Source organism: Monodon monoceros, unplaced genomic scaffold (assembly GCF_005190385.1).
Source record: "Monodon monoceros isolate NGI ecotype Baffin Bay Population unplaced genomic scaffold, NGI_Narwhal_1 Super_Scaffold_18, whole genome shotgun sequence".
Lineage (NCBI taxonomy): Eukaryota > Metazoa > Chordata > Mammalia > Artiodactyla > Monodontidae > Monodon > Monodon monoceros.
The window spans coordinates 143,125,247-143,152,320 of record NW_021703774.1 but is presented as its reverse complement, the minus strand read 5'-3'; the positions used below and the strand labels follow the sequence as shown (position 1 = coordinate 143,152,320).

Below are 27,074 nucleotides of genomic sequence, written 5' to 3'. Positions count from 1 at the left end.
GTGGAGTTCAGAAGAGAGGACTGGGCTGGAGATAGATAGGAGTTTGAGCATCCCATGCTGAGAGTGGGAAAAAGTCTCGGAATTAGGGGAAATCATCCGTGGTTCCTAGCACTGGCCTTGAGGGTGCTATGTAGCTAAGTGCAGTGGGGAGGAAGGACGTTGGCAAGGTCATTTAGAACAATAGATTATTGCCCTTCAGTCTGATTTGTAATTCAGTACACAGGTGAGTGGGGCCTGAGTGACAAGGATGAGAACTGCGGTGCCCTTTGCCCACAGTGCTGGTCACATGTTTGCTGATTATGTTCCCAACATGTAGGAACCTCAACAAAGAGGGTGATGGCCGGGGGCAACAAGAGGACAGGCAGACTAAGACAGCCCACACCCCTGCCCCCACAAAAGAGCATGCACACACACTGCTGGGCAGAGACAGGTATTAAGAATCAATTAAGTGGCCTTTCTAATAAGAATGGGGTGAGGACAAAAGGGCTCTCACGTTTAACTTTATCAGGGTTAGTTTCTGAGTCTCCCTGTGTGCTGTGTTGGTGGACAGGATTCTGGCATCATGCCTGACAGGCTTGACCTCCTCTTCAGGGGAAGAAGAGAGCCTCTGGTAACCCCAATTCAACCCCAGGACTGATCTTGATTTTTTGGTGCCACGGCGGAGAAGGTTTGGGAGCTTCGGGGTTTTTCAATACCCCAGTCCTCTTCCTTTTGCCCGCCCCCCCCCCCCCCAGCCCCCCCCCCCCCATAGCATGAGAACAAAAAGGTGCTTTATTGCAATGTCTTTATTGTATTACTGGAGCAAGTTGGCCAGACTGTCCCCACTTGGGGAAGGTAAAAAACAAAAAGACCAAAAAGTATCTCCCCTCACCTTCCCCCCACCCTCCCCCACAACTGCACAGCAATGTCTGAACACACCTGGTGACAAGAACAATTTGCAAAAGTGGTCTAGGAACTACATTATGAATTGTCCCAACACAAGACATACAGTTGGCTTCCTTGTAAATCCGATATTTTTACGTAACTACATGAATTTTTTTGACTACACCAAAGACAACAGAAGAATAGGTTTTTCACGAGTAACAACAGGGCACCAAAGTCACATGCTGGAGTTTGTAAGGAAACAAGGTTGTCTGTCACAAGTGGCTGGAGTTAGAGCAAGGCTGAGCAGGTGACAGCAGAGGACCCAGCCAGGCCCCCATCTGGACCCTCTGCTTTGAGGCCATTGAAGCCTCAAACAGATCTACTAAGGAGTCTTAACTGGCAAGAGACCAACTTGAAAAACCAGTAATTGCCCAGATGCAATTCTTGGCCCAAGAGGACCCATGAGGCTGGTTCCTTGCTGCAAGAGGAGACCGGTGGAAGACACCACATTGGCTCTCAGAGCTTCTGCAAAGCACTTGAGGGTCCAAAATAAGCGGGGAGTCCATCGAGGCCTGGAGACAGGGTAGGGGCGGTAATCAGAAGTCCTCAACCTTGACCAAATCAGTGGTAAGGACACCACTAGCCTATACAGGCCTGAGGCATGGCCAAGGCTTAGTTAGCATCTATGGCCAGATGGAGACAGCATTGTTCTGTGATGAAAGCTCGACCTGGAAAAGATAGGCCTCTGACCAGTGTCCAGCCAGCCCCAAGCTGCTTCCGTGTTGGTGGCCAGCTTCTCTAGCCAGGAAAACAATGAGCCCCTCTGGTCTTGGTCTGTCTCTTTACCCTCTGCCTCACTGAGGCTGCAGTTAAGATGCGGAGAGAGAATCCCAGGGCCCAGATCATGGGATAACACACACAGCTAGGTTCTGAGGAAGGAGGCCAAGACCTGCTGCCAAGACCATGGAGTAAAAGAGCTGCATACTACCCCTCTGAGTGGTTAGCAGACTGGTCCCTATGCCATTTCCACTGGTCAAGATCAAGCAAATCACATGGCAACTACTCAGAAAAGATACTTTCCAACTTCTCAAATGATCCCTAGGTCTTAGTTCCCACAAAGCAACAAATTCAGTAATGAAAAACAGGAAAGAAAAAAGTGAAGGAATGTATGACTTAAAAATGAGTAGCCCTTCTCCACAAGCCAGCCCAAGTGTAAATGGTAGATGGCGCTTGCGCTCTCCCTGCACACCCTTAATGCTGCCTGATAAGGAGCAACACATGGTTCATCCTCATTCTCCTTTTCGTTTATTTTAAGAGATATCCAGGACACACTAAATTTTAGTACCAGAAAGAAGGGATTGCTTGCACCCAATCTTGAGCATCTAGCTGTTTAAGCAGGTTCAACAATCTGGCAATATGGGGAAGGGATTTCAGCTGGCTATCAACTAGTTAAGGGCTTAGGTCAGAACAGTGACACTGGAGGGGGTTTCATCTGTCTGCCTCACCCAATCCTGAAACTGCAACATAACCAAGGAAAAGCCAAAGATATGCCCCTTTTCTTTCTATCTTCACTGTCAGTAACTCTGGAGGTTCTCCCCCAAATTTTTAATCTATTTCTATGTCATGGTCCATTCTAGATCCTGTCACCAAGATAGGTGCTCAGGGAAAGCAAAATTTGTTTCTTTCATTCCCCAAAGCTAGAGTTTCCCTAGGTGTAAACCTTATTTATTCACCAAGACTCAGATATTGACTTCTGTAGCTCAGCCAGGATGCCTGACTGCACAGCTTTGGGCTCAAACAGCTGACTCATTCGAGCCTATTATGGCTCTAGGATTGGCTCAGAGGCAGCTGGACTCTATTTGTCAAACGAGTGTTGACTGAGGAGGGTGGGGCATAATGGAGGTAGGAGTAGAGGCTGCCTCCAGCTCCATTTGCCCAGCTTCACTCAGCTGGAAGGCTTAAATCACATGAAGCAGAAGATTCCTGGCCTAAAATCAGGGCCACTGGAGCATGAGGACAGTCTGTGCACATCATCTTAATGGCAGGATCACAAAGAAGGCAAAGAAAAAAGCTTCCAGATGGCTTCGGCTAACAGTCTAAACTCCAAGCCATCCCTTCCTCTCCTTGCAAAAGTTTCAGAAACCACTGTATGGAAGCACATGGGTAATGTGGTATGACCCTCGCCCTGGAAACCAGAGCCCTTGGGCCTGTGATTTACTGAAGTCCCTGACCGCAGTCTGGCTCCCTTCCAGCTACAGCCTTAGCCACCTATGGTTCCCCTGGGCCCTACCCAGCAAACGACAGGAGATGACAGGAAATTAAACCATGTTGACTATTTCTGCTGGGCATTTAAACTTGGGGAAGCACATATAAGAATGTTGTTCTACATCATTATTTGGTATATCAAGCCATCTAAAAGCACTGGATTGCACCTTTTCTTTACTCATACACACAAGTTACAAAGGTTTCAAACAACGGATCATTCTTTAGGCTAAGAAAACACCACACAAGTACCAACTTCATTTTATGATTCAAAGCTCACCAGCCCACGAAAAGAACACTATTCCTCACCTCAGAGAAACAAGGGCAGGGCAAAAGGAGTTACACTGACCAATTTTAGTGTTTGCTAAAACTAACAAAGTCTCTAGTTTTACTTTCAAGTTTTGGTACAGAAGTGTGCATTCAGATACTAGTGCCGCCTTCTTCCATCAGACCTTAGTCTGGCAACAATCGTTTTGCTGGGATCAATTTGGTTTCTAAACATAATGCTTCTTTAAAGGGAGGAGCTACTGAGATGCTGACGCCTAAACGATGTTGGTTAAGTACCTTCGGTTGAAAGTTTTTTACCCATGGATTAAGATTCTTTAAATGAAATCCCAAGCCTCCCCATTTTCCTTTGGTTGTCTTTTTCACCAAATGCCATTCTACCACCGAACCAAAACCACCGCCTTGTTGGGAGGAAGAAAGAAGGGCCATGCCCCACTACACTCTCAGAGCAACATGGCCTCTCAGAAGAGGACATGGACTCCTCAGAGGCTTCCAGATATAACCCTCACCCCCATCAGGCCTAATGGGTTCTGTTGAGGGTGCCTGGCTAAAGAAAAACCCCAATGAAACGGACTTTCCAAAATACAGCATCTGCTCCCAGCTTCCTATGTCAGTGCAGCGGTGAGTCACAGAGAACCCCAGGCCCTGTATGCCCCCATTCTGGCCGGCTGCTGCTCGGCCTCTCCACTTCACATTCACAGAATCACTTCTTGTGCAAAACAAGCAGTCTACGTAGAAAGAATGCCCTCATAGTCTAATAAAAACTGTATAAAAATCGCTAGAGAGCCACCGCTCTTCCCACTCCCTCTTTATCTGCAGAGCGAGGGCATCTGTGCGTGGACAGGGTAGGCAAGCCTGACGTTGAGGGAGTCATTGTGCTGGACGAGGGATGTCTGCTGGTAATGGAGCACCAGCTCCTTCAGTGAGCTGTACAGGTTGTAGGGCTCTGCAAAGCCATAGCCCCGAGCAGTGCTGTAGATCACGCAGTGCTTCACTTCCCCATCAGCACTGCAACGATACAACACACAAACACCACAGGGAATTAAGGCAGATAGCAACAGATAAAGGGACCCTAAATGAACAGAAGTCTGAGAGCAGTTGTTCTGCAAAGGAGAAGTAGAAGCTTTTTGTCAATCAAAGCTTGTATGATATCACACCCATGTGTCCCCCCACCCCTACAGACTTGTCACAGAGATACCCTTCACTTCCCAAGACCTGGTAGCTAAAATGGATGGCTGCATTTAATCACTCAGCTCTGGACCTCCATTAGGCAAGAATGCACTGCAGGGGGCAAAACAAACCAAAAAAAAAATTAAGTGTGCAAATCAGTGGTTTTTAGAATATTCATAAGGTTGTGCAACAATCACCACTATCTCACTCCAGAATATTTTCATCACCCTAAAAAGAAACCATGTATCCATTAGTAGTCACTCTGTATTCCTCCCTCCCCCTAGACCCAGGCAACCACTAACCTACTGTCACTATGGATTTACCTATTCTGGACATTTCATATAAATGGAATCATACAGTATCACTCAGTCTTTTTGGTCTGGCTACGCTCACTTAATACACCATTTTCAAAGTTCTTCTCTGTGGTAGCAGGTATTGATACTTCATTTCTCCTCATGGCTGAGTAATATTCTATTGTATGGATATGCCACAATTTGGTTGTCCATTCATCAATTGATGGGACACCTGGATTGTTAACACTTTTTGGCTATAGTGAATAGTCATGTACAAGTTTTTGTATGGACATGGGTTTTCAGTTCTCTTGGATATATACCTATGAGGGGAACTGTTGAGTCATAAGTTAAACTTCTTGGGAATTCCCCAGAGGTCCAGTGGTTAGGACTCAGTGCTTTCACCACCGTGGCCCTGGGTTCAATCCCTGGTCGGCGAACTAAGATCCCACAAGCTGCGTGGCATGGCACCCCCCAACCCTGCCAAAAAGAAAGTTAAACTTGAGAAACTGCCAAACTGTTTTCTGAAGTGGTTGCACCATTTTAAATTCCTGCCAGCAGTGTATGAGGGTTCTAATTTCTCCACATCCCTGTCAACACTTGTTATTGTCCATCTCTTTGATTACCGTCATCCTTGTAGTATCTCATGGTGGTTTTGATTTACAGTTCCCTAATGACTAATGACATTGAGCATCTTTTCATATGCTTATTGACCATTTATATATCTTCTTTAAAGAAGTGTCTACTTGAATCCTTTGCCCATTTTTAATTGAGGCACTTGTCTTTTTATTGTTAAGAGTTCTTTATATATTAGACACTAGTTGCTTAGATATATGATTTGCAAATATTTCCTTCCATTCTGTGGGTTGTCTTTTTTACTTTCTTGATAGTGTCCTTTGATGCACAAAGTCTTTAATTACGGTGAAGTCCAATTTATCTTTTTCTTTTGTCGTCTGTGTTTTTGATGTGTAAGAGACCACTGCCTAATCCAGAGTCACAAAGATTTATACCTAATCTTTTCTCCTAAGTGTTTTATCTTTTAGCTCTTACATTTAGTTCTATGATACATTTTGGTTTTTTAAAAAAAATATTTATTTATTTATTTTTGGCTGGTCGGGACTTAGTTGCAGCACACGGGATCTTTTCGTTGCAGTGCATGGGCTTCTCTCTAATTGCAGCACGCAGACTCTAGCTGTGGTGCACGGGCTTAGTTGCCCTGTTGCATGTGGGATCTTAGTTCCCCAACCAGGGATCGAACCCACGTCCCCTGCATTGGAAGGTGGATTCTTAACCACTGGACCACCAGGGAAGTCCCTAAGATACACTTTGAGTTAATTTTTGTATATGGTGTGAGGTAGGGGTCCAACCTCATTCTTCTGCATGTGGCTCACCAGTTGTCCCAGCACCATGTGTTGAAATGACTATTTTTTCCCCTTTGAATGGTCTTGAGACACTTGTTGAAAACCAACTGACCATAATTGTAAGGGTTTATTTCCTGGCTCTCATTTCTATTCATTGATCTACATGTTTAATCTTATGTTAGTACCTCACAATTTTGATTACTACAGCTTTGTTGTAAGTTGTCAAATTGGGAGGTGTACTTCAACTCTTTTCTATTCTTCCAGGTTATTTTAGCTGTTCTGGATCCCTTGCATTCTCATATGAATTTTAAGATCGTCTTGACATTTCTGTAAAAGGCCAGCTGGTACTGTTTATAGGGATTACACTGAACACATAGATCAATTTGGGAAGCACTGCCATCCATGAACATGGATGTTTTTCCGCTTATTTAGGTTTTCTTTAAGTTCTTTCAATGATGTTTCATAGTTTTCACTGTATAGCTTTTGCATTTTTTTAAGCCTAGGCATTTTAGCATTTTTATGCCATTATAAATAGAATGTCTTCATTTCATTTTCAGATTGTTCACTGCTAGTATATAGAAACAACTGATTTTTGGTATCCTAATGTTTTAACCTGCAACCTTGCTGAACTCATTTACTAGCTCTAATAGTTTACTTCTTCTTTTCCAATCTGGATACCTTTTATTTCTTTTCCTTGCCTAAATGCCCTAGCTAGAACCTTCTGTACAATGGTTAGAAGTGGTGAGAGCAGACATCCTTGTCTTCTTCCTGATCTTAAGCATTCAGTCTTTTACCACTAAGTACGATATTAGCTGTGGGTTTTTCATACCCTTTTTCAGGCTGAGGAAGTGCCCTCCTGTTCCTAGTTTATTCAGTGTTTTTTAACATGTAAGAGTGTCAAACGCTTTTTCTGAGTCTACTGAAATAATCAGTAGATTATTGTCAGTTGATTTTTGTCCTTAATTCTATTAATATGGTTTATTACATTGATTTTTTAATGTTGAACCTCTTGGCATTCCTAAGATGAATTCTACTTAGTCATGGTTTATAATCCTTTTTATATGCTGCTGGAGTTGCTTTGCTAGTGTTTTGTTAAAGATTTTTATGTCTATATTCATAAGGAATATGCCTTCATAAAATGAATTAGGAAGTGTTCTCTCCTATTTTTTGGAAGAGTTTGTGAAGGACTTGTGTTAATTCCTTTTACAATATTTGGTAGAATTCACCAGTGAAGCCAATTTCTTTACTTGTTATAGTTCTATTCAGAATTTCTACTTCCTCTTAAGTCATTTTTGGTAGTTTGTGTGCTTCCAGAAATTTGTCCATCTAGGTTGTTTAATTTGTTAGCATATAATTATTCATAGTATTCCATCTTTTTTTTTTTTTATTTCTGTAAGGACTACAAGTAGCGTCCCCTCTTTCATCCTGATTTTAGTAATTTGTGTCTTCTCTCTCTCCCGTGTGTGTTTGTGTGTGTGTGCAAGACTTTAACTATTTGTTCATCCCAATTTCTGGTTTCACTGATTTCCTCAATTGTTTCCTTTTTTAAAAAAATTTTATTTATTTTATTTATTTATTTTTGTCTGTGTTGGGTCTTTGTTGCTGTGCGCAGGCTTTCTCTGGTTGCGGTGAGCGGGGGCTACTCTTCGTTGTGGTGCGTCGGCTTCTCATTGCGGTGGCTTCTCATTGCGGTGGCTTCTCTTGTTGCGGAGCATGGGTTCTAGGCGTGCGGGCTTCAGCAGTTGTGGGTCATGGGCTCTAGAGCGCAGCCTCAGTAGTTGTGGCGCACGGGCTTAGTTGCTCTGCAGCACGTGGGATCTTCCCAGACCAGGGCTTGAACCCATGTCCCCTGCATTGGCAGGCGGATTCTTAACCACTGTGCCACCAGGGAAGCCCTCCTCAATTGTTTTCTATTCTCTATTTTATTTAATTCAGTTCTAATCTTTATTATTCCCTTCCTTTTGCTTGCTTGGGTTTAGTTTGTTCTTCTTTTTTTAGTTTCTTAAGGTGAAAGAAGGGTAGGTTATTGATTTGAGAGCTTTTTTAATATAAATGCTTACAGTTATAAATTTCCCTCTTAGCACTGCTTTAGCTGCATTCCATAAGTTTTGAATTTTGTGTTTCTCTTTTTAACTCGAAGTATTTTCTAATTTCCCTTGTTTTCCTTTTTTGATCTACTGATTATTTAGGAGTGTGTTATTTATTGTCCACATTTGTGAATTTCCCAAATTTCCTTATTTTTACTTTCTAATTTCTTTCCATTGTGGTATAGACAACATATTTTGTATGATTTCAACCCTATTTATTGAGACTTGTGGCCTAACCTAGAGTCTAGCCTGTATAATGTTTCATGTGCACTTGAGAAGAATGTGTATTCTGCTGTTGTTAGATGGAGTGTTCTAGAGATGGCTGTTAGGTCTAGTTGTTTTATAGTGTTGTTCAAGTCTTCTGTTTCCTTGTTGATCTAATTGTTCTATCCCTAATCAAATTTCTTACCCCAAATGGCAATAACAATAAGGATCACAAGTGCTCACTACCTAACTCCTTAACCTAGTGAAACACATATATTGTTGGCTCTAGCCTGAGAAGGCTGTAGAGTTAAGCAATTTCTTCTTAGGCTTCTTTATAATGTCATTTACAGAAATTAAAATGGAAAAACAAGTAAGTTTTATGCCTTGACTTCCTACTACATGATCATTTTAATTTTGCTATGAGTCTCCTTAAAAACTGAACTTATTCACATCCCTAACTTCAGCAAATGTCCTGAGTAAACTGAGAAACCACTGTAAGCAGGCTTTCTGTAGCTGGAGTGGCTAACAAACAAGTGGAAGTCTGTGATGCCAGACTCTTTTGCTTCCAATCTCTCCAAAAGTGAACCCCAATATGATATATTACTGCAGTTGGTTTTCATAGGCAACGGAAATCCACACTGCTGTGGACTTGAGTCTGATTAAGTCTGTGGCTAAAGGAAGGAGAAGGAGAAAAAGAATACAGCTCCCCAAGATAGTCAAGCTGCTCCTTGGTCTCCCAGGAATTAGCTGAGCTGCTGAGGAGCATTTTCCACCAGCCAAGTCTTTAACCCACAGGCTGCCACCCAACGACCTAGATAAGAGTGAGGGACTACTAATGCACTGGGCTTATTGGCTTCCTTCTTTTTATTGTTCTTAAAAGATCTCAGATCCTGCAAGAGCCATCTTCTCCTGCCATTTCCACTCAAATAAACTTGAGTATCTGAGCCCAGGTCAGAGAGAAATGAAATGTTTCAAGTAGCTCTATCTTTGGATAATACTAATCCAATTCCTGCCTTACTTTTTGCCCATAGATGTCCCACTATTCAATATCCTTTCAAAGTCCAGTTCAAACGCCACCTCTTCCACAAAATCTCCCAACCCTCTTTCTCCGTCAGAATTAGTTCTTCATGCACACAGCCTACTAGTGATACCTATGTCACAGTGATTTTATTTATCTTGGATATTTAACTGTGAAATGAAGAAAGTGTGGTGCAAAAGAAAAATACGGGCTTTGAAACCAGGTAAAGTTGGATTCAAACTCTGACTGCATGACAGAGACAGACCACTAAGGACAAGATGATCATGTAAAGCACTAAGCATTCTGTTAATATGAGTGTCTTTTGTCTATCGTCATCACTTTGTCCTCTTTGAGGGCAAAATCATTTTGTCATCTTTGCCTTCTGGCATGTCCATCAGCAGCATCATTATCATAATAATATTAGTAGATAACATTTATTTAGTATGTTCCAGCACTGATCAAAGTATATTAAATCACATATATTAACTCGAGTAATACTTTAAAAACCCTTAAGTAGATATTATTATTATCCTTATTTTACAAATAAGGAAACTAGGCAAAGAAAGTTTAAGTAACTTACCCTAGGTCACATATCTAGTAAGTGGTAGAGTCAGGATCTGAATCCTGTATATCTGGCCCCAAAGCTTGCTCTCATGACCATCATACTGTACCTCCACTCTAGGTATGGTCTTTGTCAATGAAAACAGTTGCCTTTTTAAGGAATATATATACAACACTTTGGCAAAATCTCACTGAGGCATGATTAATTGTCCCCAGAACTTCACTTTCCATTAAAAGGAAAATAGGCTTTTCCAAACAAAGTCATAAGATCATCTTACAGAACACATCCAACATTTTCTATCACAACCTCAACAGAATACTATTTAAGTACAAATTTTAGATAGTTTTTCTTCTGAAGTAAAAACAGTTGTTTAATCAAGCCTTCCTTAATATGACAATGAAGGCCAAGTTAGGCAAGCAGGAGACTACTAAAGAATTAAGTGATCTTTTCAATTGAAAATCTCAAATTACTTTTCATAGATACCTAAAGACCAATAGCAACAATGCAGGGCCTAGTCTGCTTACCATTTAAATTAAAATCCCCGAAATAATTTCAGATGGTATTTCTCTTAAAGCAACTAACTGTTTTCTTTGTACTAATATTAATGGTCTAAGCCATGGTTCCTCATTTTATTGTACTTCAACTAATTTGATCTGAACTTTAGGAGGGGTTGATTTTCTATTAATCAATGAGGAAGTTTTCAAAAGGTTATACCCCCAGAGAAGACTTACACCACAGAGCAAGCATAACATCCTTTCTTGCTACTCTCACGAATTAAGAATGCACCATCAGGTTTCCCATAAAGCAAGTCCTCTGCTTGTACTCGATTGATATCCTCAACAAACCAGGTTTTCTCATCATAATGGGGCAGGTTTTCATCTTCCTCATTGATAAAATAGGTCCTAAAAATTAAATGTTAAAATATTATTCTAACGATCAGTTTACTTATATCTAAAAGCAAATTCACGAATAACACTCTCTTCTAAATCTTAAACCACAAAATGACAAAGTGGAATTGCAATTAGTTGGATTTTTTTTAACAGCTTTATTATTTGCTATTATGCAGAAAGCACAGAATTCACACGTTTCATCCAATAACCTGACACATGAAGTCTGAATGAGCAATGCTTAAGCATCCAGGTTTCATATGGTTCATCAGGTCTTTGAACTCAAGTGCCTATAGGGTATTCTTGAGGCAATTCAATTTAAAGAGGTGCAAAGTTCTTGATTCAAATGTCCTCAAGTAACAAAGAGAACCAGCACTCAGTATGTATTAAGAAGTCCCATGTCTTATCCTGGAAACAAAGCCCTCTGACAGAAAGGTACAGAGAGAACTTACTCAGCAGCATCCTCATTCTTGATTCCCAGCCAGGCATTTAGGCGCTTCTGTCTTACTCCTTTGTGATTGAGCCACCTGCCAGAGGGAAGACACCAGTGTCAGTGTCTATGCAAACTCTGCCTGGACAAAGGAGACACGTCCAAGCCAACCAAACTTCCAGGGTCCAGGAACTTATTTTCCCCAGTCCTACTAAGAATGGCCAGAGATTTCCCTAAACTTGTTTCTCCATTACTTTTCCTTCAACTTTTTGCAAAAAGGCAGAAACACAGAAAGCTACTTGAAATTAGGCACCTCTCTCACTTTTCACTTTCCTTTTCTAGCAGGTTATATAACCACAAGCACACATATACTTGCACTCAAACACAATGGGACACTTGTTTCTGAAATCATTAGTTAGGTAAGCATGGTGTCACATTTGCAATCTCCACTAAACCAGAGTATGCAATCCCTCACTGGCCTACTACATTGAGTTAAATTCTAAAACAGAATTTCAAGGTCTATTTTTGCACCTTAGCAAGCCACAAGAAATTCCGGGTGGCAATCTGAGTAATTAATACAAATCTACTTCGTCACCAGGTAAATCACAGTATTTCAAAATATACCAACATTTTAGACGTAAAATGAAATAAACCATTTCATCTCATTCCACTGAGATGGACGATAGCCTGAAACTTCAGTGGAGTATAAAAACTCTTTCATTCATCACCATCCTCCAACCAGGCCCCTGATCATTCAGGTGTCATCATAAACATCTCAGGGAAGACTACCCTAAATTGTCCCAACTAAGGCAGTCCACCAGTCACTCTACACTTTTCTTTATTTTATCATCTTCATAGTACTTGCCTGCAATTCATTTTTTTAATGGGTCTTTTTTTTGTTTTTTTGGCCACGCTGCACGGCTTGTGGGATCTTAATCCCCAACCAGGGATTGAACCCGGGCCACAGTAGTGAAAGCGCTGAGTCCTAACCACTGGACCACCAGGGAACTCCCTGAAATTCATTATTTTCACTTGGTTATGTCTGTCTCCCCAGCTAAAATGTAAGCTGCTTTAAAGAAAGGGATCTGTCCTGCTCATGGCTATTCCAAATGCTGAAAACAGTGCCAGCACATGGTAGATATTCAATAAATAGTCAGTAAATATCTGTAGATGGGCCACTTTTAACAAAGTCTTCAGGGTCAACTCCAAGGTCATCTTGTATCTCCCTCTGACCCCAAGTACACTAGATAACTTGGCATCGCACCTAATTTTAAAGTTATTTTAAGACAGATTACACAGCCTTTCTCAATAAGACATGTTCTTCAGTTAACCTGGATTTCATTTTGTATGCTTAGTGAAACTGGAAAACAACTAACATATGATCTTGATAGAATTTATTTAGTAACAAACCCCATCCTACACTATCACTTCTCTTAGCAAAATATCCAGATACCCTCCTCTAAGCACTCTTAACATCCAAAGTTTTCTATCCTTGAAGAACTGATCTTTCCTTTATTAAATAAAGAGACAAGCACACTGGGTAAAAGGCTTAAAATGAACAAACTGCACCACATTTTCTCTTGAGTCCCCATTTTCTTGTAAACCACCAACCTCTGTAAACTGAGCTTCCCTTTCTGCCACAAGGAATGTTAAGACACCCAGGAAAATCCAGGCGAAAGAGAAGAATATTTTGGTTCACGCTCCATCTATGATGGTCTCTGCCTTCTGACACAGGCAACTTTTCTAATCTCCCAAAAGTCCATTTCAAATACTACTATATAGTTCTGACTCCTTAAACATCTAATAACAATGCCAGGAACTGACTAGCTTCTAAAAATGATTTTTAAAAAGCTCAAGTAAATTTAGCATGTTAATTCATATTTAACTTACTGTTATTGAGTAATGCCACATATAAAACAGTACATTCTAGGGGAAAAACCTGAACAAAGCATCAAAGACCTAACATCCAATTCTCATTCTGTCACTAACTGTGTGGTTTTTTTCTTTGTTTATTCTAAAAAAGATATGAAGTTGAAGTTACAACATAAATTCAGTTCACATAGGATGAACTTATTTTCTTTATGTTCAATTTTATCTTCAACATAAAATCCCTCATCAAACTATCATTTTGTTTACTGTGTACTATGACATTTCATACTATGACATTTCGCCTAATTTGTATCAGTTAGGGCCTTGGCTAGAAGCAGAAGGCACAGTCAAACTGGTAGTTGAGGAGAGTTTACTATTTACAAAGGTCTTGAGATGTTTTAGAGAAACTCCCTGGGGCTAGCAGTAGTGGGAAGACATAACCTCTCCTAGAACTGAAGAATCAGTTGGAGACAGCAGTGACTTGAACCCAGAGAGTATCGTATGGAGAGTGACACCTTTGGTAGAGAATGAGCCAACTCACTGTGATCACACAGAGAGGAAGCCAGAAAATAAATATTCTTACTTCACTCTCCTCCTGCCCTCTCATCTCCTGCCAGTGCCTCCAAATGGCCAAAACTAATTAGAAGCCAGAGGGCAAATAGATCCGTTTTCTTAGGCACAGAGCAGGGTAGAGAAAGATGAAGAGTAGAAACTGAGAGGGTAGATGGAAAATTCCAGCACACCCTTCGAAATGGATTAGCGGTGTTTTTTTTGAAATGGATTAACTTTAAGTGGACTTTTTTTTCCAGGACCTATTATCCTCAGATAAAGAGATGGCTTCCTGTACTCAAGGAGTGTTTACCCAGCATAAAAGAATGGGACTTTTAATGGCTTATTTAGGATACATTTTAATGTAAGATTAAACTAACTTTTGTAGTCACAATGTGTACCTTTACCGAACAATTACTGACACAGTAATAATATCCTTCAGAATTCCTCATGCACACAGCTGCCCCATCTTGCCTCTCCAATTTTACTTTCAGGAAGTTGACTTTTTGGAGCTATGTGTAAGATGACATTTATTCAAATTAAGTTCTATGATATTCAATTTGGATCATAGTTTCAGTCTCCTGAGATCTTTCTGGAGCCTGATATTTTATCATCTATCTGATCAGGTACTTATCCCAGCTTTTTAAAATATGATCAGCTGCTAATGACGATCCAATCACTGATAATAATGTTACTTTGGGCGTAGCTGTGGATGGACTGACACACTACACAGAGCCTACTTTAGGGTGGCAATAAGTCATAGTTTATTAGTCAGGAAGACTAAGTTGTGTTATGGCAAATTATTCTTTATTTTGCATTCAGGTTTATGAATACCAAGAAAAGTAAATGGTAATCATGAAAACTAGCTCCTGATGAAAAAGAATTGCAAATGAACTCCTTTTTTTGAAAAGGAATTTTAAAGGCTTTTAGGGAATTCCCTGGTGGTCCTGTGGTTAGGACTCGAGCTCTCACTGCCGTGGGGCCTGACTGGAGAACTAAGATCCCGCAAGCCACATGGCATGGCCAAAAACTAAAAATAAAGTAAAAATAAATAAAGGATTTTATATTTAAGAACTATTTTATTCTATATTTAAGAAATGAAATTCTGCATTTAGGCATTCAAGAATATTCTAGAAACAGTACATTGGAATCTCAGCAGAAAATCTCAAAAAATCCTTATGGGCTATACAGCGGGAAGTCAGGGAAATGTCCACACGCAAAAGGGACCTGATAAACTAATGACAGTCTCTCGTTGGGTGCTGCAGAATTCCAACCTATTCCAACTTCAACACAGGACCAAAGAGAGATCATATTCAGTATCATGCAGCAATACAACCAGTCTCTTTCAGGACTGACTGTACAATTTCAGCATTAGAGCAGATCAAGCCTACCAATCCTAGTATTGTCTTTGTTAGAAACATCAAAGCATGGACTATGGGACAGTGGAAGCAACACTTCCAAAAGAGGCAATGGTTTTCTGTGTCTCCCTAAATATCCTAGCAGGATACAAGCAGGTCATGGCTTATCATCCATGATAAATTCTAAATATAGAGCTAAATTCTCTTATATTTAGCTTACATAACTTGTTAAAGGAACTTTCAAGGTCTAGTTTGCCACCCTTAGTCATGCACCTAGGAATGGTAGGTTTCTTAATATCTCATCACTTTCCAGGGCAAAGAAGTGCTTCCATTCATTCCTTTGGTCCATGGCACAGCCTTCTTGGGACTTTCTTCAGCTTCATTATATGACCCAAACCATATAAGCATTCCAAGAGCAGACACATCCTGCTTTTACACAAGGGCACCTCCCTGCCTTGCTTCCAAAGCTCTTCTGTATGCTATGTGTACTTCCTTGACTTTTTTTGGCCACAATAGCAAACTGAAAGATCTCTAGAGAGGAGTGCTACTAAAAATTACTCAGTATAGTGTAGTTATAATTGTTTGCTCCCAAAACAATCACCTTAAATTTTCCTCTACTGAAACTCAACAGCCAGTGTTCCAACCTCTAAGCTTGTATTTTATCCCCTCCCTCTTTCTGACACAAAGAAACCCTCAGAGGTCTTTACTCTGTCTCCTCCTGCCAAGAGTTTGAACTGAGTGTGTTACATGCATGAGTTTGAACTGAGTATGTTACATGCATGAAAGTCACCCATAAACATATTACATAACAGTCTATTATTACCTAGAACTAAACCTAATATATTTTCCTTTCTCATGGATTTTCTCCTTCTATGAAGCAGTCATCTGGCCTAAAACTCTTAATCCACACATCTTGTTCTGATAATATATCTTTCAATCTATATTTAGATAATATCCCTATATCTAGCTAAATCACAGTTTTCCATCACTCCTCAGGTGTGCCATTTTTCATACCTGCTATCAACAGTAATATTTCTATTACTTAAATATAGAATCTTATTTCTTAAATATAAAAACCCTTTAACGGACTATTCTGTATACTTCTTTGTAGGCCCCCACTATTAGTGCCCTTGCCTTTGAGGGGTAATTTCTGTTTCTGTGGTTCTTCTATGTAGCCGAAGATTCTGGGTTTTGTGTTTTAGGCACACATTAAGGAATCTGTACCTTTAAAACTCAACCATTTTGCTCATTTGTATGGATTACAGTCTTACCTTCTGACTGGCCCCACACGCTTGACTTCAGGTAGACTCTGATACCGCGACTACTAACAGGACTGCTTTCCTAAATTCTTACAATCTCACTGGCCAGTTCTCAATGACAAATCTCTTCTTCTACCTCTAAGGTCTCTAGCACAGTAGGAATCAGGTGGTGGTGGATCCCTCCCACATAGTCCCAGAATACTCACACAAGGTGCTGATCTCGGATCTTGCGCAGCTGGATCAGGTCAGGTTTGATACTGTTCATTTTTTTATCTATTTCCCGGTTGTCCAAAGCTTGTTTCTTCAAATCCTGCTCTAGACGCATTTTGCTATCATGAATCTCACCCAGACGTGATTTTAATTTGTCATAGTTCATCATAATTCTGTGAAAATATTTGACATATTAAGGCTAAAACATTAACCAAGCAGGAGCTTTCTACAGTATGAACACAGTCCTAACACCTGAAGTGTGGTGGACATCTGCTGTTTTTGCCTAGCACATATCCATTCCTACTCTTCTGGGAACAGCACCCTCATGTTCCCTGCCCCCATCTCAGATTCACAGGTGAACATCCATACCACCCAGCCTGGCCAATAAGAGTGTTCCATTCCTGGTGGCGCAGTGATTAAGAATCCGCCTGCCAATGCAGAGGACATGGGTTTGAGCCCTGGTCCAGGAAGATCCCACATGCCCTGGAGCAACTAAGCCTATGTGCCACAACTACGGAATCCTGCATGCCACAACTACTGAAGCCTGCGCGCCCTAGAGCCTGTGCTCAACAAGAGGAGCCACGGCAATGAGAAGCCCGCACACCACAATGAAGAGTAGACCCTGCTCACCCAAACTAGAGAAAGCCCATGCGCAGCAATGAAGACCCAATGCAGCCAAAAATAAATTAATTAATTAATTAAAAAAGAAAAAAAAAGAGTGTTCCATTCCATCCTATCCCTGCCTCAGGCCACAATGACTTTTTCAGAAATGGGAATAATACCCAAACTGACCCAATGAGAGTCAAATCTAGGACTCTTACTAGAAATATTGTAAACAGAGATTCTCTCTTTCCACTGGGACTAAGTTGTGAACATGTGATTCTAGGACTCCCAGCAGCTAATATTGCTACCTCGTAGGGAAAGCCTGCGTGAGGATGAAGCCAACACAGAGAAAAACTGAGCCAAAAGACACAGCATGAGGGGAATCCTGATGAACTTGTTTGGGCCCTGGATCCAGCCATGACTGAACAAGTAAAGCTGGGTTACTGTGTGAATTAATTGTGGTAATACATGTAAAAGGACTAAACTGTGCCTGGGACATCTTGGTAAGCACTCAGTAGATGACGGCCCTAAGCTTTTCCAGCACACAAAGTTTCGCTGTGCTCTGAATCCTAAGGCAACAACTGTCCACATTACTCACCTGTCACTCAATAATATGTAGTTTTATATTACTATTAAAACAGCATCATGATACTTTAACTCCCTTTGCAGCTAAACTACAAGTTCTTTTCTATTTCTTCATTATTAGTAATAACTGTCACTTACTGATACCATATGTCAAGATACACACACACACACACACACCCCTACCTTTCTCTACCATAAATGTGTGTGTGTGTATCACTTAGTCCTCATAGCATTTCAACAAGGTTTTATCCACAGTTTTATGGAGGAAGAAACAGGCTCAGAGAGTTAAGTAACTCACTCAAGGTCACACAGCTAGTAAATGGTTAATATAGCATTTAAGCCCACAGTTTTATTCATTAAGCTATACTGCCTCACAGCACTTAATACTATTCTTAGGCACACAGAAGTTCACTAACACTTTGGTGCTAATATGAGAAATAATTTTGCTTTTCCCTTGCATGTGACTCATTTTTCTTTATGATCCACTTTTTCACTCCTCAACCCCATGTTATTTGGCTCATTTTCTAATACTCCACTAAATTTGCTTTGATAAAGTTTCCCAGTATTCTTTTAGTTGCCAGATCCAATACTTATGCTTCTCACTCTCTGTGTAATCTCATCCTTAGCAGCTACCATCACCTACAACACCTTGGCCTCCCAAATGCTTTCTGTACTGTGAGTTCCAAATCCAGATAACCAGCCTCTCAGACAACTCCATTTGGGTTTTCACAGGAACTTCAAAACTCATTGGTTCCAACCCTGAACTCCCCTGATGTACTTCCCATTTTGGTGAATTACACATCCCTTAGTCACTAATATCAGAAATCTAGGAATTATCTTTGGCTTCTCCCACACCTGCCAGATCTGGTCAGGCACCAAGTCCTCAGCATTTCTATTAACTACCCCTCCTTTCGTGCCATTGCTCTGGTTCAGGCCTTCACCGTCTTTTAACCTGATGACCACAAAGACGCAATCAGTCACCTGCAACATGCAGGCTGGTCTTCCTGCCAATGGTCTTGCTCTGCCTTCAACTAATTGTCAGACTGCTGCCGTTGGTTTTCAGTTCAACAAATATTCCATGGGCACCACTATGTACTCTCAGGCACCATAAAACCTGCTGGAGCTATCAGGGAAAATAAGCTACCACCCTTACTCTCAACAAGCTCAAAATTTAGTGAGTGTGACTTTCAGTAAATGTTACACTAGGGATCAGGATAGACGCTACAGGGGCAGGGATAAAAAGCCCATAAACCAGTCTAGGGAATCAGGGAAAATTTTCCAGTAAGTTGTATCTAAACCGAGTCCTAAAGGATGAGCCGGGGTCAACAATTTTGGAGGACGGAGAAAGAACGCAGAAGAGACAAGGTTCAGCTTGGTGCCATTAGTGGGAACAGCAAGTAATTCCATATGGCAGGACTGTCAAGTTTGAGGGCGTAAAAGCAAACATGTCAGAGATTATTGGAGAAGAAAAGAAGTCTCGGGTCACTGATGCACTTGTAAGTATTAGGTAGATTTACCGTTCAATTTCCTTTTCATTCCCCTCTTTCCGAAATCGCTCAATATATTCTTTGCTATGTTGTTCTTGTGTATGACACTGCTCTTCAAATATTTTAATTGTTTCATTAAAAGCTTCAATTGCAGTCCTCTTCATCTGTATTTCCTATAAAAAAAGAAAACACACTTCATTATCTTTGTATTTTTTGTGACCTTAGGCTTAAAACAAATCTTACAATTCTTGTTACAATTCCATATAATATCAAATTAAGGGGACCAAAACAAACCCTTCTACCCATATTACTTGTATATAAAATACATCATTCAAACCCTAAAATAAAAGAAAAATAACTATTACCTGAAATATAGCTGAGAAACACAGAAAGGCCTCTGAGTTGCTAAGAGAGATTAACCCTGAACATCTTGAAGACAAGGATAAAGTTCTGCCTTTGTAACTAATGTAGTGCTGACCCCCAAAAGGTGCTGAACGAGTGAAGAGACAGAGCAGAGGAGTTCATGCACCAACATGCAAAGCCTTATTTCCAGAAGAGCCCTATAGAGTCTACTTATACTTACTTTCATTTCTAAAGCATGGCGTTTTCTAAACAGATTCATTAGTAGATTAATCTAATTAGAAGCAGAAAATGCAAAGGGGAAGAATAGCTGCTAAAACGAGATGGGGAATAATATGAAAAACTAAAAACTCCACAAAACAGAAGCCCAGGAGGCTAACAGAAGCCCAGGAGGCTAAGCCGTTCACATTGTTCACCACATAGGGTAAGTGGTCCTCCGCATTCCAATGAGCTCTGAATATATTTGTACACTTTAGCTTCTGAATCATGATTCTCCTAAAGTCTTCAAAGAGGGTTAAATTTTGTTCAATTTACTTTAGAAAATCAAGAAATATGTGTAAAGGTCTAGAAAGATTGCAATCCTGAATGTTTACAATTTTAAAAGTTTTGGTGCTTATGGGATAATTCAACTATTTAGCACTGATTAATTTCAACAAATGATTATTGAGAATCCACTGTTTAGAAAGTACCACCTGGTGTTAAAGAGATTCATAAAACATGGGGCCTGCCCTCCAGGATTCAGAATATACAGGCAAAATAGATTTCTGAACTTTTATAAGGTTTTGTTTCATGTCATGATAGAGGCAATAAAGTGGGGCAATAAAGTTACTTACTGCTTTACAGAGACTTCATGGACGAGGCAACATCTGAGCTAGGTTTTAACTGAGAAGAAAATTCAGCATTGCACATAGAAGGCATGGCATGACATATACATGAAATAATAGTGGATGTTAGGGATCAGCAATTGCTCGGTAGGGCTTGAACATAAGGGGATTAGCAGATATGGGACACTAGAACCTTGTGATGTTTCACACAGCTGAGGTTATATCATACATATCTCAAGTAGTATTGTAAACTTATTGTAATGCCCATATCTAAATATCTAGCTATAAATTCTACAACTCTCAAATTCTACAACTCTCAAATTATAGTCTTGGCTCCCTTGCAAGGTTAGAAATTACCTATTAAAAGTTCTGGCCCTGTATCTTCAAAGGAAACACCAAAAATTTGACTTTACTGACACTGTAGTGTGTGTTGGTAGGTAGGGCAGCAAAGGAAAAAGTAAGTATTTGGTGCTGCTGCCAAAGCAGCAGCTCCCCCACAAACAACGCCATTATACCTACCACCGAAACTGTAACCCTACCTTTATTTATACCTGCTCTCCTTCTCTTCTCTTTTACCTACATGTGCTCTGGGTCTCACCTCCTTTTCCTTTCTCAGGCACTTCATCTCATCACATCAACTAGCCCCTCTTACAGCATTCACTCCCCCAGTTTAAGGTTCCTTCTCATCGGCATACACACAAGTTCTAGTAACACCACTTTGAAAAAAAAAAGTTCCTTAACCTTAATTTCTCTTCCAGTCACAGTTAAGCTTCTTAAAAAAGTTGTTTATATGGGTTCTCTCTCTTTCCTCATCTCTCATTCATACTGCAACTCGCCCTATTCTGGCTTCTGTACTCATCATTCCACAGAGACTGCTCTTTCCAAGGTCACCAATGATCTCATTGCTGAATTCCTGTCTCTAATCCCAAACTATCGCTAAATCCTATCACTTTGCCTCCTAATTATATGTAATCCGGATGCCAAATATCCCCACATACAGCCTATTCTCACCCTGTGCCAACTCTGATTCAGGATACACCATCTCTTCCCATTCTCTGGGAAGAATTCGATTACATTAAAGCAATCTAGATTGTATCTAAGATTTCACAGAAAAAAACAGGGAAGGTCTATAACACTTAGAAACACTATGACACAAACAGAGGTCAATTCTTTAATCTCCCTTTAACACTCATTGTCCCAGCACATCTCCTAAACTGCTAATCACTGGATCCCTTTGGATCCCACCCTCTCTTCCTCTACCTCCCAAAGCATTAAGCCTCCAAGGCTCTTCTCCGCTCAGCCCCATCTCAGGTCTTGCTGTCAATTCTCACACGGAGGAATTAGCCCTCTTCTAGCTTTGACCTCGTGGCTTTTTTGGTTGCTTCCATCCACCCCCATTCCCAGCTCCCCAACCAGGGATTCCAATTCCAGAACCCAGTCTCTTAGCTGCTCAGAACTCATATTCTGCTGTTAAAGCCCCCATATTACTGGGCATGTGTGCAGCACGTGGAGCTTTCTCTGCTTTCTCCAGTCGTGACAAGAAAGCAGAAATGCAGCTCTACACAAACCAAAGCCATATGCAATAGTGGCCATTTTTTCTTGTCTCCATTCACAGGAGGGTTAGCCCTCCCCAAGATTCCAGTCCATACCATGAGTCTGACTTCACACCCTTGACAAGGGTGGAGTGCTTTGGTTCATTATCTTGCATAAATTCATTCAACAAATAATTGAACACTAACTATATGCCAGGCATTATTTGAAGCATTTGGGATATGTAAGTAAACAAACTTAAAGATTTCTGCCCTCCTGGAGCTTATAGTTTAGGGGGTTATACAGACAATAAATAATAGAACAAGTAAATAAATCACATAGTTTTTTAGAAGGTAAGAAGTATTACGGAAAAAGAAAAGTAGAGTGGGAAAGGAGAAGTGAAATGTGAGCTGGAATTTCGAATAAAGTTGTCAAGTGAGCCTCGCTGAGATGACAACATTTGAGCAAAGCCTTGAAGGAGGTGAGGTGGTTGGCCAGGTGCCTATCTTGGGGGAAAGTGTTTCAGGCAAGGAAATGGCTGGTGCAAAGACTCAAAGATAGGCAGCAGGTCTAGTATATTCGCGGAGCCACAAGGAGGCTAGTGTGGCTGGAGTATAGTGGGGAAGAGACTTATAAGAAATGAGGTCAGAGAGAAAGAGGGACACAGATCATACTGGCATTGTAGAGAGAACACTGGCTTTCACTCTATGTAAAACGTGGAACCAGAGGTGGGTCTCAAACAAAGGAGTGCTATGATCTTACCTATGTTTTACAAGTATCACCTAGCTGCTATGTTGAGAACTGACCAGGGCAAGGGGAGTATAGATAAGGGCAAGAAGACCAGTTCGGAGGTTTCTGTGATAAATGACTGACAGTGGCTTAGATCAAGGTATTAGCAATGGATGTGGTGAGAAGGAGTAGGATTCTGGGTATATTCTAAAGGTAAAGTCAACAGGAATGCCTGATGGACTGGACGCGACATGTAAAAGAGAGAGACTTCAGGGCGTTTGACCTGAGTAAGAAGAATATTATAATTCTCAACTGAGATGGGGAAAGCAAAGGGTAGAACAGCCTTGACGTGGAATATCAGAGTTCAATTTTGGATATGTTAAGCTTGAGATATCTACTTAAACATCCAAGTGGGGCTGTTGAATAGCCAGTTGAATATATGAGTCTAGAGTTAAAAGAAGGCAGAAGAACCAGAGATAGGATTTTGGGAGTTACTGACATATAGGTGGTATGTAAAGGCCATGAGACTCTTTGAGATCACACCAGAGAGTGAATGACTATCCAGAAAGGAGAACAGAACAATGGTCAAAGAGGAGAAATCAGCAAAGAAGACTGAGAAGGAACTACCACGGAGGTCAAGCTCTCAGCTGTCTCTGCTTATTTCCAGATCCAAAAGTTCCATTTATGATTATTTATTATGGGTTTCTCTTCCACCTCTGATCCATAGAAATATTCACATTGTTTTTGCATACAGCCATGGGCTTTTAATGTTTATCATTTTTTAGCACGAGATATAACAGTAAAGTACATAAAAAATACACAGCTTAACAAGTTATTATAAAATGAACATCCACTACCAGCACCCCAGAAATTCCCTGTGTATGCTTTCTGGATCACAACTCCCTGCCTTTTCCCACTCTACCTTCCCTGCCTTGGTGATAACATTATCCTGCCCTTTATGATGATCATTTCCTTGTTATTCTTTATGGTTTTACCACTTTATGCTCACAGCCAAAATTAAAAAGTTAACATTTGCTTGGTTTTGTACCTTATAGAATACACTCATATTATATATATATTCTTTTGAATCTTTTACTCAATGTTTTTGTGAGATTAAACATAGTGTTATACGTTGCCCTTTAAATAAATATACACACACAATTATAGTAACCCATCATAGTTTTATTTGATGCAGAGGAAAGGGATTAAAGTATGCTATTTTGACTAATGCACATTATATTTAACAAACATTGTCAGAGCACTTTGCACTTTTACAAAATAGGGCCTCATCTCTCCCTCTGTATTTCTAGAGTCAAATATAGTTTCATACCTAGACTAGGTATTCAATAAATGGTTTTGGATGGTTGTGCTAACCTTTTATACCTGATTCTCTCTCTCTCTCTCTCTCTCTCTCTCTCTCTCACAAACACACATTCACACTCAAATATAGCTGTAGTTGCCAGTATCTGCATCTTATAGATGGGCACTTGAAGCATGGACAAGTGATGTCTCTCATGGGACATCACTAGTTTTTAACATAACCAGGATTAGAAAATAAATCTCCTAAATTCCAATTCAGTTCATTTTATATTTTTTAAAAAGGTAATACAGGCACAGAGAAAAAAAATAACTCAAACAATACAAAAGAATAGTAAAGATTAAGTTCCCTACTCCTGCACCCTCACTGCCTTAATTACCTTCCCCAGAGAGTATGTCAGTTTTTGACCAGAGATATTCTGAGTACATATAAATATATAACACCTTCCAAATTCTTTTTTTAACCATAAATGACAGTATACCACATATATTTTTCTTTTTTAAAATTATTTATTTATTTGGCTGTATCGGGTCTTAGCTGCCAGCGGAATCTTCATTGCAGCATGTGGGATCTTCCGTTGCAGCGCACAGGCTTCTCTCTACCACATATATTTTTCTGTACCTCACTTTTTTTTTTTACTTAATATGTCTTAGAAACCACTAAAAATCAGTAAATGTAGACTGCCTTATTCTTTTTGATGGTTATAGAATAATTTCATTTCATTTTTTTGTTTTTTTTTAACATCTTTATTGGAGTATAACTGCTTTACAATGGTGTGTTAGTTTCTGCTTTATAACAAAGTGAATCAGTTATACATATACATATGTCCCCATATCTCTTCCCTCTTGCATCTCCCTCCCTCCCACCCTCCCTATCTCACCCCTCTAGGTGGTCACAAAGCACCGAGCTGATCTCCCTGTGCTATGCGGCTGCTTCCCACTAGCTATCTATTTTACGTTTGGTAGTGTTCATTTTGTTTTAAAAAGAAGAAATGCCATTTTTGTTACAGAATAATACATGCATATTATTTTTTTATTATTTCCTTCTTTCTATTTTAACTGTATTTTCCCCAAATCTCTCTAATTCTATCCCCAAAACATGCCAGAATATTTTTATAAAGTCTTCTCCCTTCAGGCGAGTAGGTACACCCACAGCTGAAATCATGTACACACAATTCTAAATGCTGTCTCCTTTACCTGAAACTACATCATTAGCATTTCTCAGGTCATCAGGAATTCCTAAGAAGCACTTAATAACAGCAGTTGCCTCTGGGGAATGGGGACTTTTACGTTGTGTGATATAATTCATAGAATTCAGCAACATTTATATTGAATTTAACATACATATTTACATAACTTTTTCACTTTTTAAAAATCAAGAAGTTTTAAAATAATTTCTGAAAACTATTCTAATAGCTGTATAACCTTCTATTATATGTATGATAATTTCACCATCCCCTAATGTTGACCACATATGTTGATTCCTCAGTAACTTTTTCCCCATTCTAACTCAAACACTAGCCTCATCACAGATAATGCACCTAGAAGAGGTAAAGGAATACAGAAAAGCTGAAATTTGCAGTGTAAAAAAAAGCATACACACACAGGCACACCACAGACACAAGTATCAGAAAAGGGAAAAAAAAGTTATTAAAATCATTCTGAATAACTAATTAACTAATAAAAGAAAACCTGAAAATAAAATGAAAGCAAACATCTCACATAGAAAAATGGACCATTACGGCAGTTCTGGCCACTGTAATCCCACACCTTTCCCCAGTCAGCACTATATCTCATACCTAATCTATAATCCTCACAGGCCAATATTCCCTAATAAACTCCTCCAGTCCTGAGGTTCCTGGTGCAGTCTCTACCTTTACACTGCCCACCACAGACACTAGCTTAGAAATAAGATCAAGGGCTTTGGGGCTGAGAAATCAAGAACATTAATTCTAGGGTCAAAACAAGGTACCATGAAGCACAGTAATACTGGAATATCCTTCACAGTTAACAATTATAAACTATAGACATATTAAAAAAAACAAGTATTTCACATTATAGTCAAATTGTCAAAACACAAAGAGAGAATTTTGAAAGCAGCAAGAGAGAAGCAACCTGGCATATACAAATGACCCCCAATAAGATTAATAGCTGATTTCTCATCTGAAACATAGAGGCCAGAAGGCAGTGGGTAGGCATATTTAAAGCCCTGAAAGAAAAAAAAAAACATCAACCAAAAATTCTATAACCAGCAGTACTGTCCTTCAAGAATGAAGGAGGAGAAATTAAGATATGCCCAGATAAACAAAAGTTGAAGGAGTTTGTTACCACTAGACCTGCCCTACAAGAAATGCTCAAGAGACTCCTTCAGGGTGAAATGAAAGGACACTAGACAGTAACTCAAAGCTACATGAAGAGGGACTTCCCTGATGGTCCAGTGGCTAAGACTCCGAGTTCCCAGTGCAGGGAGCCCGGGTTTAATCCCTGGTCAGGGAACTAGATCCCATGTGCTGCAACTAAGATCCCACATGAGGCAACGAAGATCCCGCGTGCTGCAACTAAGACCTGGTGCAGCCAAATAAATATTAAAAAAAAAAAAAAAAAAGCTACATGAAGAAATAAAGAATACTGGTAAAGGTAACTGGATAAGTAAATATAAAAGCCTATATGATTTAAAGGACAAATGCATAAAACAATAATTATAAATCTATGCTAACTGGCAATGTATAAAAATGTAATCAGTGGTAGTAACAATATAAAGGGGGAGGAATAAAGATGTATAGGAGCACAGTGTTTATACCCTATTGAAAACTTATTCAATAATAAGTTGGTATTATTCAAACCAGTTTATTTGATATTAAAGGATATTAATATGAAAAAGAATACGTATACATATGTATAACTGAATCACTTTGCTATACACCAGAAACTAACACAACATTGTAAATCAAGGATACTTCAACTAAAAACAAAA

General features: G+C 39.9%; 1 protein-coding gene across 2 annotated transcripts in view; it reads right to left on the bottom strand.

The window, feature by feature from the left end:
• Positions 1-789: 789 nt before the first annotated feature.
• LOC114899129 (phosphatidylinositol 3-kinase regulatory subunit gamma) overlaps positions 790-27,074 on the bottom strand; it is an 84,063-nt gene continuing 57,778 nt past the window's right edge. For both annotated transcript variants that reach the window (XM_029229580.1, XM_029229581.1), the window contains exons 6-10: positions 19,371-19,513; positions 16,662-16,838; positions 11,443-11,517; positions 10,835-11,005; positions 790-4,419 (exon numbers count right to left, since the gene is read on the bottom strand). In XM_029229580.1, coding sequence (XP_029085413.1) covers positions 4,221-4,419; positions 10,835-11,005; positions 11,443-11,517; positions 16,662-16,838; positions 19,371-19,513 — 765 coding nt within the window. In that variant the 3' untranslated portion in view covers positions 790-4,220. The remainder of the gene's footprint in view (positions 4,420-10,834; positions 11,006-11,442; positions 11,518-16,661; positions 16,839-19,370; positions 19,514-27,074) is intronic.